This window comes from Berghia stephanieae, chromosome 11, assembly GCF_034508935.2.
Source record: "Berghia stephanieae isolate SIO BIC M18660-M18661 chromosome 11, UCSD_Bste_1.3, whole genome shotgun sequence".
NCBI classification, from domain to species: Eukaryota; Metazoa; Mollusca; class Gastropoda; order Nudibranchia; family Aeolidiidae; genus Berghia; species Berghia stephanieae.
The window spans coordinates 34242541-34260825 of record NC_088370.1 but is presented as its reverse complement, the minus strand read 5'-3'; the positions used below and the strand labels follow the sequence as shown (position 1 = coordinate 34260825).

Below are 18285 nucleotides of genomic sequence, written 5' to 3'. Positions count from 1 at the left end.
TTTGCTGTCACAGTTAGCTGTTAAAAGTGCTGGAAAATTGTCTTTCCCTTCGGAGTGTCTATTCTAAAACAATTTGGAATAATGCCCAGCTTTAGTTTGAAGAACGAATAGTGAAAATAATACTATTTGTCCTTATGAACGGCAATGACAGGTGATGATATTTGTCCTTAAGGACAAATAGGGCTCGCTATCCATTGTCTTGTGTCTGTCTTGATTGGGTGGTGCAAACTGGAGTTTTTGGAATAACGCTCTTTACTCACATTCTCTCAACATTCTCTTGTGTAAATTGAGATCCTCAGCATTGTCTCTGTCTGACTAAAAATTGTAATACTCCCAGTTCCCCTATGTCTTACTTTTTCTTGGGTGCTTTAATTGTAATTCTAGAACTTTTTCTATCCCATTTTCATCCTTTTTACTGGTGCTGATATAACCTAAATGTGTTGCAAGCGCCGTAAAAACAAAAACAAACAAAATTAAAATATCACCTAAAGAGTATCATGTCTTGTCTTTCGTGTTAAGTGTCGCTTTAACTGGGAACCTTGTAAAGTGCTTTGAGCACATTTTGTAAATATTGCGCTATATAAACGCTCAGATGCACAAAGCTTCTAGCAGCTGAATAATCACTTACACACTCTGGTTCACATTGCACACATTATTCTCCTTATTCTATGTTATTATATGTTGCCGGTTTTCACCAATATTTTTCTCATAACTTTTTGAGGATTTGCATAGAATTATGCATATTTTATACTTTAAATGGCCTCAGGCTACATTTAAGAATTAACCACTTGTTAAATAGAAAATTTTAAGTGAAAATTAAATTTAACTAACATTTTTGGCAATGAAGCTTTCAATTAAAAACTGTATTGCTGATAAGCTTAAACATAAATGGATTATTTCCCTTTATAATTACTAAAATTACTCTATTTTGTTTTTAAAAATTTAATTTAATTTAAAAAAAAAATTATTTTGTATGAGTGATTTTTTTTTCATTACCCACTGGGCAGCTTTAGGAACAAAATGGTTCAAAATGAATCCTCTAGAAGTATTTAACTTGTCTGTGATATGTGTGAATTTCCCATCATTTGGCCAACAGCAATAGTATTAGTATGTAGTAGTAGTAGTAGTAATAGTGGTAGGAGTAGAAGTAGTAGTGGTAGTAGTAATGGTACTAGTCTAGTAGTGGTAGGAATTGTTGTAGTTGTAGTAGGAGGAGGAGTAGTAAATGCTATAAAAAAAGGGAGAAAAAGACATGGATCATTTGATAACATAATGGAAATTATCTTGTCACTGCTACAAATTGTTATCTCTGTTAGATTTGAAGACCACTCTCATAAATATTGTATCTCAAAACCTTCAACTGATTTACTGGGCTTGGAGATGTATATCACCATCACAACTTCATTTGGAACATCAGCATCATCATCTCAAACCATCACTACCATGGCATCACCACGGTTACAACCACCATCACCATTGTCACGGCCACAACCACCACCACCACCACATCACTTCTTCCATCACCACCACCACTAGAGCACCATCGCTACAACCACCACCTCTCTTCTTCAGGCACTAGCATCAATACTACCAACATATTTGGAGTCTTTTGGTCATTTCTTTTAGTGTTTCGAAAGCAATATACTTAGATTTTGCAATTTCTGAGCCTTATACTGATTTAAAATGGTCATTAAGTTTTAGTTTCTCGATAAACCGATAATTTTGTAATTACTAGTGATTGCTGCAAACGAATATCGGAGTTTATATTTCATTTGGGTTTGATGATAGCTTTTATATAAATTTTTGTATTTTGCGCACTTTTATTTCCCACACATGCAGACAAAATACACTTTTTTGCTAAAAAATACACTTTTTAGGATCATAGAATACACTTTTCATTCTGGGAGTTGGCAGGTCTGAATACTACTTATAATACATCTAACTACTATACCACTACTACTATTCTACTACTACTACTACTATATACTATACTAACTATTGACTACTACTACACTATTATTCTACATCTACTCTAACTACTACTACTACTACTACTACTACTTTACTACTACTACACTACTACTACTACTACTACTACTACTACTACTACTACACTACTACTACTACTACTACTACTACTACTACTAACTACTACTACTACTACTACTACTACTACTACTACTACTACAACTACTACTAACTACTACTACTACTACATACTACTACTACTACTACTACTACTACTACTACTACTACTACTACTACTACTACTACTACTACTACTACACTACTAACTACAACTACTACTACTACTACTACTACTACTACTACTACTACTACTACTACTACTACTACTACAACTACTACTACTACTACTACTACACTATACTACTACTACTACTACACACTACTACTACTACTACACTACATACTATACTACTAACTACTAACTACTACTACTACTACTACTACATTACTACTACTACTACTACTAATACATAATATAATAATATATATAATAATAATAATAATAATAATAATAATAATAATAATAATAATAATAATAATAATAATAATAATAATAATAATAATAATAATAATAATAAATAATAAAAATAATAATATATAATGATGATATAATAATAATAATAATAATAATAATAATAATAATAATAATAATAATAATAATAATAATAAATAATGGAATAATAATAATAATAATAATAATAATAATAATAATAATAATAATAATAATAATAATGATAATAATAAATAATGATAATAATAATAATAATAATAATAATAATAATAATAATAATAATAATGATGATGATGATGATGATGATGATGATAATAGTAATATAAATAATGATAATAATAACAATAATAATAATTAATATAACGATGATGGATATATAATGATAATGGTACTATTAATATCAGCAAGAAGAAGGACAACAACACAGACATTAACAAAACTGATGGTGATGATGATTAGATTAAGTCTTCAGTCAATTAGACTGATATCTCCTGACTGGTATCAAACGTCAGGAAGGCCACAAGTCGACATGGCCCACCACAAACACATACAAAGCTGTCACCAATGTCTATCTAGATATATTTGATTTTGTAGAAAAATGGAGCGTGTGATTCCAATCTGGTCCGATAAATTGCTGTGTTCTGTAGAAATTGTTTATTTTACGGGTTTGATTTGAATTATCATTTATCTGATTAGTTCTTGCCTTCATTCCTGGTGGGGTAAATGTCTGTAATTTAAGCCTACGATTGCCTTGGCTGTAACTGTTTTCTTCCAACCTATCTAGCTCCGTTACATATTCCTCACTTAGTTGGTTTTGGGGAACAAGAGTGTGATGTTAAAATACTGGTTCCAATCTCATTGGAAGTGTAAAACCATTCTTCCAGGGGACTGGATTCGTAACTTGTGTTGTGCTACTAATCTTCTGGTTTCAGAGTGATGGCGTCTTATTTTCTAGTCGTCAATAAAGATCATCCATCCTCCCTCTTCTACTCCCTAATCATAAGATTCTGTCGATACATTCTGCTCCAAAATAGTCATGATGCCACCTTAAACTTAACAATACGTAACTTATTCATTGTTCACTTTTCACTCTGGAATACTTGGTTACATACTTCCAAGGAGTTTTGAACTGAAAGAGATGAAGGTGTGAGGTCACAACCTCTCCGTCCCGTTCTGCTTCTTTTGCCATCCTGTCTTCCAATTATCCCCTCTGTCTCCACAGGTCTTACAGTCTTTCTTCTTCTGCCCTAGGGGGTTAAAACCTAGAACCTGTTCGGTGACAACTGAGGGCATCTTTTTTTCACTTGGGCATCATGTGTTTATTTTTTTCAGCCCGTTGTTCACAGTCCACCCGTTAATGATCCACGAAGGTGCCTTCACCCCTACTATCGAACGCTTGGCTTCTGCAGAACAAAAGGCAATGTGGATGCCTCTCATTGAAAATCTCCAGATTATTGGCACCTATTCACAGACCGAACTTGGTCACGGTAGGTTGGCATTTGATACCCGTTGAACTGAAAGTTAACGTTTTGAGTTGTTTTGCTTTTTATTGTTCTCCCCTTATCTACTTCAAAACTTTGTTCCTTTTCATCACAAGACATTACTGACTTTGCCTCCATACTTATATATGATAATATATATAAATAATAATAATATAATAATAATAATAATAATAATAATAATAATAATAATAATAATAATAATAAATAATAATAATAATAATAATAATAATAATATTAATAATAATAATAATAATAATAATAATAATAATAATAATAATAATAATAATAATAATAATATAATAATAATAATAATAATAATAATAATAATAATAATAATAATAATAATAATAATAATAATAATAATATATAATATAATAATAATAAATAATATAATAGTAATAATAATAATAATATCATCATCTATAATATAAAATATATATATAAAATAATAATAATATAATAATAATAATAATAATAATAATAATAATAATAATAATAATAATAATAATAATAATAATAATAATAATAATAATAATAATAAAGTGCTAAGTAATAAATATTCTTGCAAGCACTGTTAAACTTCTCAACTGTGCCATGTTTTGCTTGTTTTTATTTTAAATAAATATATTTCTAGGTGTATTCCATGTCAGCTTGTCAACATTTTTCCATAAGCGTTTGTTTGAGAAAAAGGTAATAGTGATCCACTTAACATGGAATGCATCATATCTCTTTGAACACCATTAAGTATGTTTGATTTTGTATAAAGAATTGAGCTTTGCTTTGAAGTTGATTAAGTATTTATTTGTTTGCTTGAGAAAGCGCTTACTGTTTTGTGAGACAATTAATTATATGTTTTGTCGTTGTGATTTCCAATGCATGTCCTTTGAATCCGTTTTTGCTTTATTTATTGTGCAATCTTATTTATTTATTTATTTATTTTTCTTCCCTTGCTTCTTGTATGCATTATTGAGACTGTTTGATTCGTTTTGCTTAATGGCTGCATTATATATTGAGATTTTGTACAAGAGATTGAGCATTGTAATTCAGGATGATTCAGATTTTCCTCTGTTCCAAGCACACTCACACCATTTGTGAGAGAGTTGTATGCTTTGTATTCTTGACTTCCGATTCATGTCTTTTGAAACAGTTTTTGCTTGATTTGTGAAATCTTATTTTTAGTTTTCGATTTGATAACTATTTAGGCTGTTTGATAATTCGTTTTGCTTGATGGTTGCAGCACCTATTGAGACTGTTTAGAAATTATTATCTTACCAAGAGCTTCTGCCATAAGATAGTACAGGTCTCACCATTAAATACCTGTTAAACATTGAGAGAGAGAGAGAGAGAGAGAGAGAGAGAGAGAGAGAGAGAGAGAGAGAGAGAGAGAGAGAGAGAGAGAGAGAGAGAGATATCTATTGATCCATCTATCTGTCTATTCTTTATCTATCTAATATCTATACATCTAGGTGATGATCTTTCGAACTGGTGACATAACAAAACCGCCTTCATATGTACCGTTTCTTTTGAAATATTTGATATTCAATATCATATAATATTACTTGATGAATAATTTATATAAAGTATGATCCAAATTCTAGCTATTCTAGGATAGCTCATACGGTAGAGTCACGCTCTCACCGGCCAGGTGGAGTTGTCATACCAATTAGGTCGCGGGTTCAAACCCCACCACGGCCGCGAAAAAAATTGTATTCTCTATTGTCTTCTGGCACTTTTCTACTCACTTCATCTCTTGTTGATCCAAATTCTAGTATTGTAGCTGACATCTCTACTATTACCGTTGAACAATGATGAATGAATAACAGCTTTTAACCTGTCTTTAGCCAGTAACAAAAATGGGGATTCTATGACCTTGTTTACTGAAAATGGGTTTTAAACCAGAAACATTCTGTGTTATGTATTTAAATTCCTTTTTGAATCTTTTTGATATAATTATTTATTCTTGTTCAGTATTTATTTAAAGTCACAGTCTCTAGCTATATTCAATTTTGGCATGTACTCTTCACTCTCTCCTTACCAATCTTTTTAATTATTTTCCCTAAATGACAGGCTTACCTAGAAGAAACATGGATTCTTTAAACTCAAAAAAGCTCTCTACAAAACAACATTATGTTCTTATTAATCAAACAAAGATCATTCTTCAACGTTTGTGATGTACAAAATAACTCTGAATAAGACAAAATGTATATTGTGTCGTAACAAATGTGACGATTTTGCTTTAGGTGGTAAGGAGAGGGTTAACAGCACATTTATTTCAATTTGATAAAGATTTAAAAACAGTTTTTTCAACTTCAAATGGAAGAAATGAAGTAACATAACACTAGACTGAACAAAAAAAAGTCTCAAACTTAAGACAATAACTCTTAGATTTGTGAATTTTTGACAAGCTGGGGCTTTGCCATCTTCGTGTACTCGTTGCTGTCAATATCTTGAAACTGCAGAGCATCTAGTTGAATTGTGCGTTGTGAGACAAAGCTTCCAAGCGGGTTTGCGACGGTGCACTAATAAATAAAGAAATAAATAAAAATAAAATTCCCTTTATTCATCCCCAAGGGGAAATTTGTCTTTAGGGTCTATTCCAAGGGACGACTGGAATAACCCAGGCGTCAGCCGCAGTGCAGTGCCGCAAAGTGAGCAAGGGCTAGGTGACTTGCTGAAGGCCACACAGCACAGCGACGGGTGATCGAACTCGTTACCTTTTGGGTACGAAGCAAAGACCGTACCGCTGAGTCACGCTGCCCCTAATGAGTTTGCGTCTTGGATAGATAACATAGTAGTGTGAGAACCATTAGAAGCTGCTGTCATCTTACTGTAATGAGTGAAATCTGAAGAGGTTGTGTATGCAATATTGCCGGAAAGAAAAATAGAAGAACAAAGCCATTCCAAAACACCCCCTGTCTGGACCACCGGAAGGCTGATTTTTTTTTTGTGGGTGGGGTTAGGGGGGGGGGGATCGTTTTACTTCTTGTATTTTTCTTTCTGCTTTATCTAGTGCTGTTTCATAAGCACATTTTCTGTCATACATCAGTGTCTACTCACTAAATGTGTCACTTTCATGTAATATACATTTGAAGTAAAGGTTTTGTGACTGAAGTGAAATAGATGTATTTTGTCACTGTTCGGTCGTCCATTTTTCTGTGTTTTTTTTTTTGTTCCTGTCTGTTAGGGAAACAGTGTGTTATGTGTTATTTTGTGAAAGATAATATTTCACCTTCATGGGAATCATCTGGCTGAGTGACATAAAAACCCTTCCCCCCAAAAACCCCCACCCATCAAAACCCTCCAACTCCGAACAAAACATGAGCTTTTATGTATATATAGTGCAATATCGGTTTAATGTGCCCCAAATTTTTTTTTGGGTCTCAATTCAACAGCAAAACAATAAGTAGGACAATACATTACATGTGTGAAGCATCATTGTAAAGTTTTTGTTTTTTTTCAACAGAGATAATGCTGTTTCAGGATAGTACTCATTTTACACTTAAGTGTAGTGAGAAAATGTGAAAAAGGTCCTTTTTTTTTCTCTAAGTATTCAACTTTGTACCACCCTAATTGGAACTCGAACCTGGGTCCTACAACAGTCAGAATCTTGGGTGTCATAGCATTAGACCACACTAAAAACTAATCTAAACCAAAGTTTAAGGATTTAACTCAATATCAGGGTACTTTGATATTATAAGGTCACATCCATGTGATTACATATTACTTATAATAATACCTTGGCCAAGATATTTCTTTTGGTTGATTTGTCATGATTTAGAGAAGTGTTATTTTGGAATTTTGGCTTTCTTGCAAGTCATTATGACTTTTTGGCAGAGCATAGCACCAAGATTTAGAAGTAGGTTTTAAAAAAAATTTAGTCTTTCATTTATTTATTTATTTACTTATTTTTATATCTATATTTTTTAAAACAATCACTTCAGTGCACTTTAACATCATTGAAATAAAGGCTTTCAGGCTGAAGTGAAATATGTGGATGTAATTTTTCAGAGTTTGGCAGCTGGCAATCTTGCTGAACATATTTAATTTATTTAAATGTTTTATTCGTTATTGTTTCATATGATTTTATATTATTATCTTGGTGAATCAGAGTGACGTTTCCAGATGAATCGTCCCCCTTTACTCTTCATGGCGACATGTTTTTGCTCACTATAGAGCAACAGGCCTCAGAAGAGCAGAAGAGGCAGTGGCTGCCTTATGCCTATCGTTTTTAACTTTTGGGCACGTATGCCCAGACTGAGATTGGTCATGGTGAGGACTCGATATTGCAAATGCTGGGTTCCCCCCCCCCCCCCCCGCCTCCGCCCCCCAAAAAAAGATTTAAAAATGCACATCACTCTCATTTATTTGAGATTCACCAATACGAACCAAAACCCCTCCTAAGTATAACAAAAAACAAAAACAGATCATTACCCTTTTTTTCTCTCTCTTTAATCTGTCACGAGAAATGCTTTATCTTGAATTTCATCTGTTAAAACTTATGATCGCTGTTTTAAAAAAAAATTGTTTACAGGTAGGTGGAGGGGGGGGGGGGGGAAATACCATGACCTTCACAATGCCATGTTTGTTTTCACTATTGAGTGAATGCATTCATTCGCTACTTAATTCAGTTCCGTGAGTTGGTGACAAAATAATAATTATACGGACTGAAACACACATGGGACTGTCATCTTAGACTTGATGTGGTTTGTGTGATTTGTGATTTTCGTTCACTCAGAGAAATCATCAAGCGTGGAGACATTTTGTTATTTTTCTTTTTTTTTTTCTCAAATGAATAAGGGAATATTGATAGTTCAGTTGGGCGAGTACTCGCTTCACATGCAAAGGGAAAGGGACTGAGATCGATCCCGGCTGCAGTCAAGATTTTTTTTTTCAGACCCCCCCTCCCCCCCCTGTCCACTCAGCAGTGAATGGGTATCAGGGTCTGTTTGATCTGGCAGAAAGTATTTTGCGATCGACTAGCGTTCTATTCAATGGGTGGCAAGCAATTGCTATTGTCCGTTTCTCACTATAGGAACTGGGTTAAACTCCATGGGCAAATTGGCTCTGAAGGACTACTCATACAAAGAGAAAAGCGAAATGCTGCCTTACAATAAGCAATTTCGACCTTTTGGGCACACATGAGATGGGTGGTCATTGTAAGAAGATGTCATATTTGTCAAGTGTCCAAAAAATTAAAAAGTTGCTAAATTCACACGTTTTAATTTCCTTTTTTCCTGACCTTTGACTTTTGCAGTCTTGTGCCTTGTGGTTTTGAATTTCGCTCTTCCTCTCTGTATAATTAATAATCTTAAAAGGAATGTATGTATAGTGAAATATTAGGCAATAAAGTTGATAATAATGGAAGAAAAACAAGACAGTTGATAAAGAAAAAAAAAAACTAATGAAAACATCGGAAGAGAAATATCAATTCAAGAAAAACAAAATCATATCCTTATCCATAAAAAAAATCAGCTTCTCTCTTCTTGGGATCAAATCTTGGATCTTCTGACCAACCTTGTGACAACCCATTGTACTTAGTGAAATACCAAATTATTGAGTGAGATTAGCAGGTATATGTATTATTTTTAATGAGTAGTTAAGTCGTTCACACCCTTCCTGCTATTTTGCACTAAAAAATTACGAGTTTGATCAGAAGTTATTGAAGTTTTAATTGATAACAGTGTTTCGTGAGATTAGAAATTTTCAGCAGCTGTCTTGTGAACGTGTGATGAATTCATCGACAACAAGTAATCAGTTTTGTCGTATGAGTAACAATATGTGGTAAATTTATTGACAACAAGTAATCAGTTTTGTCGTATGAGTAACAATATGTGGTAAATTAATTGACAACAAGTAATCAGTTTTGTCGTATGAGTAACAATATGTGGTAAATTCATTGACAACAAGTAATCAGTTTTGTCGTATGAGTAACAATATGTGGTAAATTCATTGACAACATGTAATCAGTTTTGTCGTATGAGTAACAACATGTGGTAAATTCATTGACAACATGTAATCAGTTTGTCTTATGAGTAACAATTTGTGGTAAATTCATTGACAACAAATAATCAGTTTTGTCGTATGAGTAACAATATGTGGTAAATTCATTGACAACAAATAATCAGTTTTGTCGTTTGAGTAACAATATGTGGTAAATTCATTGACAACAAATAATCAGTTTTGTCTTATGAGTAACAATATGTGGTAAATTCATTGACAACAAATAATCAGTTTTGTCGTATGATTAACAATATGTGGTAAATTCATTGACAACAAGTAATCAGTTTTGTCGTATGAGTAACAACATGTGGTAAATTCATTGACAACATGTAATCAGTTTGTCTTATGAGTAACAATAAGTGGTAAATTCATTGACAACAAATAATCAGTTTTGTCGTATGAGTAACAATATGTGGTAAATTCATTGACAACATGTAATCAGTTTTGTCGTATGAGTAACAACATGTGGTAAATTCATTGACAACATGTAATCAGTTTGTCTTATGAGTAACAATTTGTGGTAAATTCATTGACAACAAATAATCAGTTTTGTCTTATGAGTAACAATATGTGGTAAATTCATTGACAACAAATAATCAGTTTTGTCTTATGAGTAACAATATGTGGTAAATTCATTGACAACAAATAATCAGTTTTGTCTTATGAGTAACAATATGTGGTAAATTCATTGACAACAAATAATCAGTTTTGTCTTATGAGTAACAACATGTGGTAAATTCATTGACAACAAATAATCAGTTTTGTTGTATGAGTAACAATATGTGGTAAATTAATTGCCAGCAAGTAATCCATTTTGTCTTATGAGTAACAACATGTGGTAAATTTATTGACAACAAATAATCAGTTTTTGTCTTACAAGTAGCAAGAAGTGATGAAATCGTTGACAATATGTATTATTTTTGTCTTACGAGCAGCAACAAGTGATAAATTCATGGACAACATGTAATTAGTTTTGTCTTATGAGTAGAAGCGTTGATTATACGAGCAGACCTGCCAACTACTACGAAAAAATCGTAAAAGTACGAATTTTGGCATCAACAATAGAAATAAATAGACATTTTTGATTCATTACAATGTGATAAAAAGAAAACGTTGATGCCACAAAGCATCTATTCAGGGTTTTGAAGACATATTCAATACTGATAAATGTAAAATATTAATTTGTAAAGTTAATTATAGTGACTTCTATTTCTTCTCTCTGAAAACTACGATTTTTTTACATTTCAAGTTGGCAGGTCTGTACGAGTTTTTAACAATTTTTCATTTTCATCATATTGTCGTGAATCAGAGTGACATTTCCTGTTGAATCGTCTCCCTTTGATGTTCATGAAGGCATGTTTGTGCCCACCATAGAGCAGCAGGCTTCGGAAGAACAGAAGAAGCGATGGCTTCCTTCAGCTGAACATTTTCAAATTTTGGGCTCGTATGCCCAGACTGAGATAGGCCATGGTGAGAAGTTGACATTGTTCATGTATGGTGTCCCAAAAAGAACTGTATACAATTCTTATTTGTCTGAGGTTCAGACATTTTAAAAAATACATTAGAAATTGGACCATTCATTTTTTGATATTGGTATTGTCTTCAGCCTGCTCGGGCTCATAACGCTTAAAGTCATTACATACACATATTTTTTTTTTGGTTTAAATTGTGCAAAGTTACTTTAATATTAAAATTTTTTTTTAAAGCAATATCGGAAATAAATCAAATGAAAACATTTTAAAATCCTTCTCCACTTTATCTTTATTTTTTTTTTTTTTTTTTTTTTCTTTTCAGAAGTGGAAGTAGATTTATATCAAAGGTTTATAAAAGAAGGATTATATCAAACTGGATTTTGCATCCTGATTTAAAAACAGATTTTGTTATAGAAATTCTGATTTTTAAAAATTTATATATTCTTTTTTTGTAGAAAAAGTATTGTACTGATTTTAAGTTTATAGCCCGTGGTAGATCTGTTCACTGTGGACGTCATCTCTCTTTCCCGAGAACTCATTGCTCATCAATGTTATTTTGTTTTCATTTTTACAATTTTTAAAATTTAAATTGTTTGTTTTTGAACTGTCACAGAGTGACATTTCCTGGTGGAAATTCCTCATTTCTAGTTCACACGGTCATGTTTGTGCCCACAATTGAACGACAGGCCTCAGAGGAACAGAGAAGTCGATGGCTTCCTTATGCCAGGCAATTTCAACTTTTGGGCACTTTTGCCATGACTGAGATTGGTCACGGTGAGAAGTTGACATAACACATGACAGGTGGTCTCAAGAGATGCATGATATTTAGATGGACATTATAATTGCTTGGTGTCCAGCATACCGTTTTTGATTATATTTTACATGCGTGTTGGGGAGTAGTAGTAGTAGTAGTAGTAGTAGTAGTAGTAGTAGTAGTAGTAGTAGTAGTAGCATGCTATTTTGATTGACACAAATAAGTTCATTTCTGATAATTATTATGCGAGTTGTCCCAAAATAAGCTCACCATTCTGATGAATATCATATATCCTGGGTGTCCATAAAATGCACACTCTTAGAATTGTCAAAGTTTGTAGTTGCTGTAGAAAAGTCAAAAGTTTGAGGTTAGTGTTGAAAAGTCAAAGTTTGTGTGTAGAAAAGTCAAAGATTGTAGTTAGTTTATATAAGTAAAAGTAGATAGAGTAGAAAAGTCAAAGTTTGTAGTTAGTTTATAAAAGTAGATAGAGTAGAAAAGTCAAAGTTTGTGTGTAGAAATGTCAAAGATTGTAGTTAGTTTATAAATGTAGATCGAGTCGAAAAATCAAAGTTTGTAGTCAATGTAGATATATTGTATCTGTTCAATATTTAAGACTGTCATGGTGGAATAGTAAGGTGTCTCATCCTGTTACAAACTTAAGCGATGTTAAGCTTGGTCAGTGATCAGATTGGTGACTACAATGATGGCAGAACTTTGATCCTGGTGATATGTCATTGTGCAAAACACTTTATACACTGTGCTCCATTTTACTCAAGTGTGAATGAGTACCTGATTATTTTCAGTGAGTGGCAAATGTTGTAAGATTGGCGTAGACGTTGCATATGTAATTTTCATAAGCCTTGCTGGAGGATTTCGGCTTAGAATTTGCATACTTAATTTGTAATGCATAAAAGCCTTGCTGGACGGCTTAGGCTAGGATTTGTATACTTATATTGCATAAGCCATGCTGGTGACTTTGGCATAGAATTTGCATACTTATATTGCATAAGCCTTGATAGAGGACTTCAGCATATAATTTGCATACTTATATTGCATAAGCCTTGCTGGAGGACTTCAGCGTAGAATTAGTATACTTTACTTTTATTCATAAAATATCTATAGTTTATTCCGTCATAATGCAAGAGCAACTTTTTGGTTTACCTTTGTGAAGTGTGTGATTCATTGAAATGAGCTGTATAGATAAATGTATGTAATGCATAGAATATTATTTTTTACATTGATGAACATCATGTTAGATGAATTTTGACAAAGTTTGGAAAAGAAGCAGTTAGTTATTTGCTGTAGCTTGGAATGGTGTGCAACTTTTGGGACACCCTGCGTATATATTTGTTTTTATATCTTAGTTTACTCGTGAAATTTTGTGTGTAGATATGATGTTTAATGTAAGAATACTATCATCTGTGTATATGATTATGATATAAAAATATACTTTTTCAAGAATTTATTAAAATGTCAAAAATTAATTCATTCTGCTTTAGAAACGGTCTCTAAATCCAGCTGCTGGTTTTTAGAAATAAAGAATATCATTTCTTAACAAAGAAGGAAAAAATTAACAAAAATACCAAAAGAGAGAGAGGATATATATATATATATATATATATATATATATATATATATATATATATATATATATATATATATATATATATATATATATATATATATATATATATAGAGAGAGAGAGAGAGAGAGAGAGAGAGAGAGAGAGAGAGAGTGTGTGTGTTAGAGTTGTAGAATTTAAAAAACCCAAACAAAACAATAAATTAGAATACGTTTTATTGGACCAAAGAACTTATTTGCTGACCTGGTAACCAAAATTGTTATGGGCTGATTGTTGTCATACTCTCAATTTAGAAAAATGAGTGGAGTAGGTACTAGTGCTGATAATAACAAGAAATAAAGTAAGTAGGAAAGTGCCAGAGGACAATAGAGAATAAAAACTTTGTGATGGTTAGGATTAGAACCCACAACCCGACTGTTATGGCAACAGTTCGAATCCTCGTCGCAAAGTTTTTATTCTGTATTGTCCTCTGACACTTTTCTACTTACTTTGTGTCTTGTTATTACTCTCAATCTAACACATATTATTGTCCATTACAAAATGGTTCCATCAAGCCCATAATTTCATTTGGTGATCAGACCTGCAAGTGATTTGATTCTTGCCTGTGGGTCATGGATGGATTTTAAAGAAAAATACGATTCTACTTTGCTTTGATTACTCAAGGCAATCAACAAATTTTTGCTTTAAAAGGGTTGAAAAGAATTGGATATATGGAAATCATAATCCTAAATAATAAATACAACTTTGTGTTACTTTCCAATACTATGATAACACATAACCAAAAAAAAAAAAGAAAATAAAGCTATGTATATTCATGTTAGCGTTTTGTTTAAATTTTCAATAACACAAAAATATAAACAAAAGTATAATATGGGTGTGTACTGTTTCATGTTTGAATATGAAAATATATGTATGCAAAATGATGAAAATATTCAAATATGTGTATAAATTATTCATATTTGTGTGTGTGTATACATAATTTATTTTTATGTTGGTAAATTAATGCATTTTTTATTTGTGTAGCGTCAAATCATTTTCTATTTACCGAGGGCATCTGACTCAAACCGTGCAAAGTGCAAGAGAAGAGATTTCGAGTAAATAAGTTTTCAAAAGCAGTGTGGCTTCTGCAATAATGTTTAGCACGCATTTTTAAATCACATTACTATTTTCCACCAATTAACGGGATTGTAATTTGTCAGTTAGTCACTAGGGTAAGGGCTAAAATGGAGAGGCTTCATATGGGACCAATACAATACGAAGTCTCTCCATTTTCATGATCACAATTTTCAGGCAGCCCCTACCGTTTTCTACTTTTACAGTAGGGGTTGGGCTTTAATATTATAAGCTGTTAAAATTTTTTTTTAAAAATTACAGCACTCAGTGCTTGCATTGTAATTTTTTTACACATGGCACTTGCACAGATAGAGTTCGATGCCCTCTATATGTTTAAATGGAATTTGTTTTGAAATAGATTATGTTTTAAGCATGAGAAATTATTTATCTTAATTTATTCGCTTACTGCCCGCAAATAATGAATTGAGAAAAACCCAAATTATAACAAGGCTTGATCTGCTTATATTTTCTATGCTGCATTTTATTTTGACTTTTCGATTGAAAAAAAGAAAATCTTTCCAGTTACCAGTTCAACGATCCATTGCTTTTCATACTCACGAACCTCTCGTGTTCCTGTACACTCACCTTTCATTATCGTTATGTTGTTTTTTTGTTGTTGTTTTTTGTAATCTTATTTTAGAATACTTCACATTTACATGCTTGGTTAAGCAGTGATGCCAAAACTCCGGTTTCACCGGAAAAAACTCCGGTCTGGAGCAAAAAATTCCGGGCTCCGGGCAACTTCCGTCAAATTCCGGTGAGGTCAATTTGTTCCAAGGATCCCCCCCCCCCCTTTCCAACCACACATCATCATCATTACCACTAGTATTTCAACCATCATCACCACCACTACTACTGCAACCCCACCACATCATCATCACTACCACTACAACACAGCTTCACATCATCACTACACGACTATACAACCACCACTACCACATCAGTCATCACTACCATACTACTACACCCACCACCACATCTCACTACATACAACTACAACCACCACCACACATCATCATCTACTACACAACCACTACACTACAACCACCACCCCCACATCATCATTACCACTACTACAACCACCACCACACATCATACCACTACTACAGCCACCACCCCACACATCATCATTACCACTACTACACACCACCACAACCACATCATCATTACCTACTGCTACTACTAACAACCACCACACAACACCCACTACATCAACACCCCCATCACATACATATTCAACCACCACCACCACATCAACATCACTACCACTACTACTACAACCACCACCACCACCACATCATCATTACCACTACTACTATAACCACCACCACCACATCATCACTACCACTACTACTACAACCACCACAACCACATCATCATTACCACTACTACTACAACCACCACTACCACATCATCATCACTACCACTACTACTACAACCACCACTACCACATCATCATCACTACCACTACTACTACAACCACCACCACCACATCATCACTACACTACTACTACAACCACCACCACCACAACCACATCATCATTACCACTACTACTACACCACCACCACCACACACCACATCATCATTACCACTACTACTACAACCACCACCACCACATCATCACTACCACTAATACTACTACAACCACCACCACAACATCATCATCACTACCACCACTACTACTACAACCACCACCACGTCATCATCACTACCACCACTACTACAACCACCATCACCACCACATCATCATCACTACCAATACTACTACAAGTACCACCATCACCACATCTTCATCACTACCACCACTACTACTACTACAACCGCCACCACCACATCATCATCATCATCACTACCACTGCTACTAACAACCACACATCATCATCATCATCACTACCACTGCTACTTCAACCACCACATCATCATCATCATACTACACTACTACTACTAACACACTACTACTATTTACTACTATTACTACTACTACTACTAATACTACTACCACTACTGCTAATGCTACTACTACTACTACTACTACTACTCACTACTATACTACTACTACTACTACTACTACTACTACTACTACTACTACTACTACTACTACTATAACTACTACTATACTACAACAACAACCACTACAATATATCATCACTACCACTACCACTACAACCACCAGCACCACATCATCATCACGACCACGACTACTACTACAACCACCACACATCATCATTACCACTACTACTACAACCACCACTACCACATCATCATCACTACCATTTGTACTACAACCACCACCACCACCACCACCATATCAACATCACTACCACCACTACTACAATCACCACCACATCATTATCATCACGACCACAACAATTACAACCACTATACCACCACCACATCATCACTACAACTACTACTTCAACCAGCACCACCACCACATCATCACTACCACTACTACTACAACCATCACCACCACAACCACATCATTACCACTACTACTACAACCACCACCACCACATCATCACTACCACTACTACAACCACCACCACCACATCATCACTACCACCACTACTACAACCACCACCACATCATCACTACCACCGCTACTACAACCACCATCACCACCACATCATCATCACTACCAATACTACTACAAGTACCACCATCACCTCATCTTCATCACTACCACCACTACTACTACAACACACCACCACCACCACATCATCATCATCATCACTACCACTGCTACTACAACAACCACCACAATCATCATCATCATCACTACTACTACTACTACTATACTACTACTACTACTACTACTACTACTACTACTACTACTACTACTACTACTACTACTATACTACTACTATACTACTACTACTACTACTAATGCTACTACTACTACTACTACTACTACTAACTACTATTTAACTACTACTACTATACTACAACAACAACCACTACAATATCATCATCACTACCACTACCACTACAACCACCACCACCACATTCTCATCACTACCACGACTACTACTACAACCACCACCACATCATCATTACCACTACTACTACAACCACCACTACCACATCATCATCACTACCATTTGTACTACAACCACCACCGCCACCACCACCACCACATCAACATCACTACCACCACTACTACAATCACCACCACATCATTATCATCACGACCACAACTACTACAACCACTATACCACCACCACATCATTACTACAACTACTACTTCAACCAGCACCACCACCATATCATCATCACTACCCCTACTACTTCAACCACCAGCACCACCACCATATCACCATC

At 33.9% G+C, this 18285-nt stretch overlaps 1 protein-coding gene across 6 annotated transcripts in view; it reads left to right on the top strand.

Moving 5' to 3' along the window:
- Positions 1–18285, top strand: part of LOC144956468 (peroxisomal acyl-coenzyme A oxidase 1-like) — a 47152-nt gene that overhangs the window by 9825 nt on the left and 19042 nt on the right. The window contains exon 3 of one of the 6 annotated variants that reach the window (XM_078886986.1): positions 3872–4026. The exons of 2 other annotated variants lie outside the window; for them this stretch is intronic. In XM_078886986.1, coding sequence (XP_078743112.1) covers positions 3872–4026 — 155 coding nt within the window. Of the gene's footprint in view, positions 1–3871; positions 4027–11350; positions 11512–12126; positions 12288–13294; positions 13474–18285 lie in introns of those variants that run through there. 3 more of the 6 variants (XM_078886985.1, XM_078886984.1, XM_078886988.1) reach the window with 3 other exon arrangements.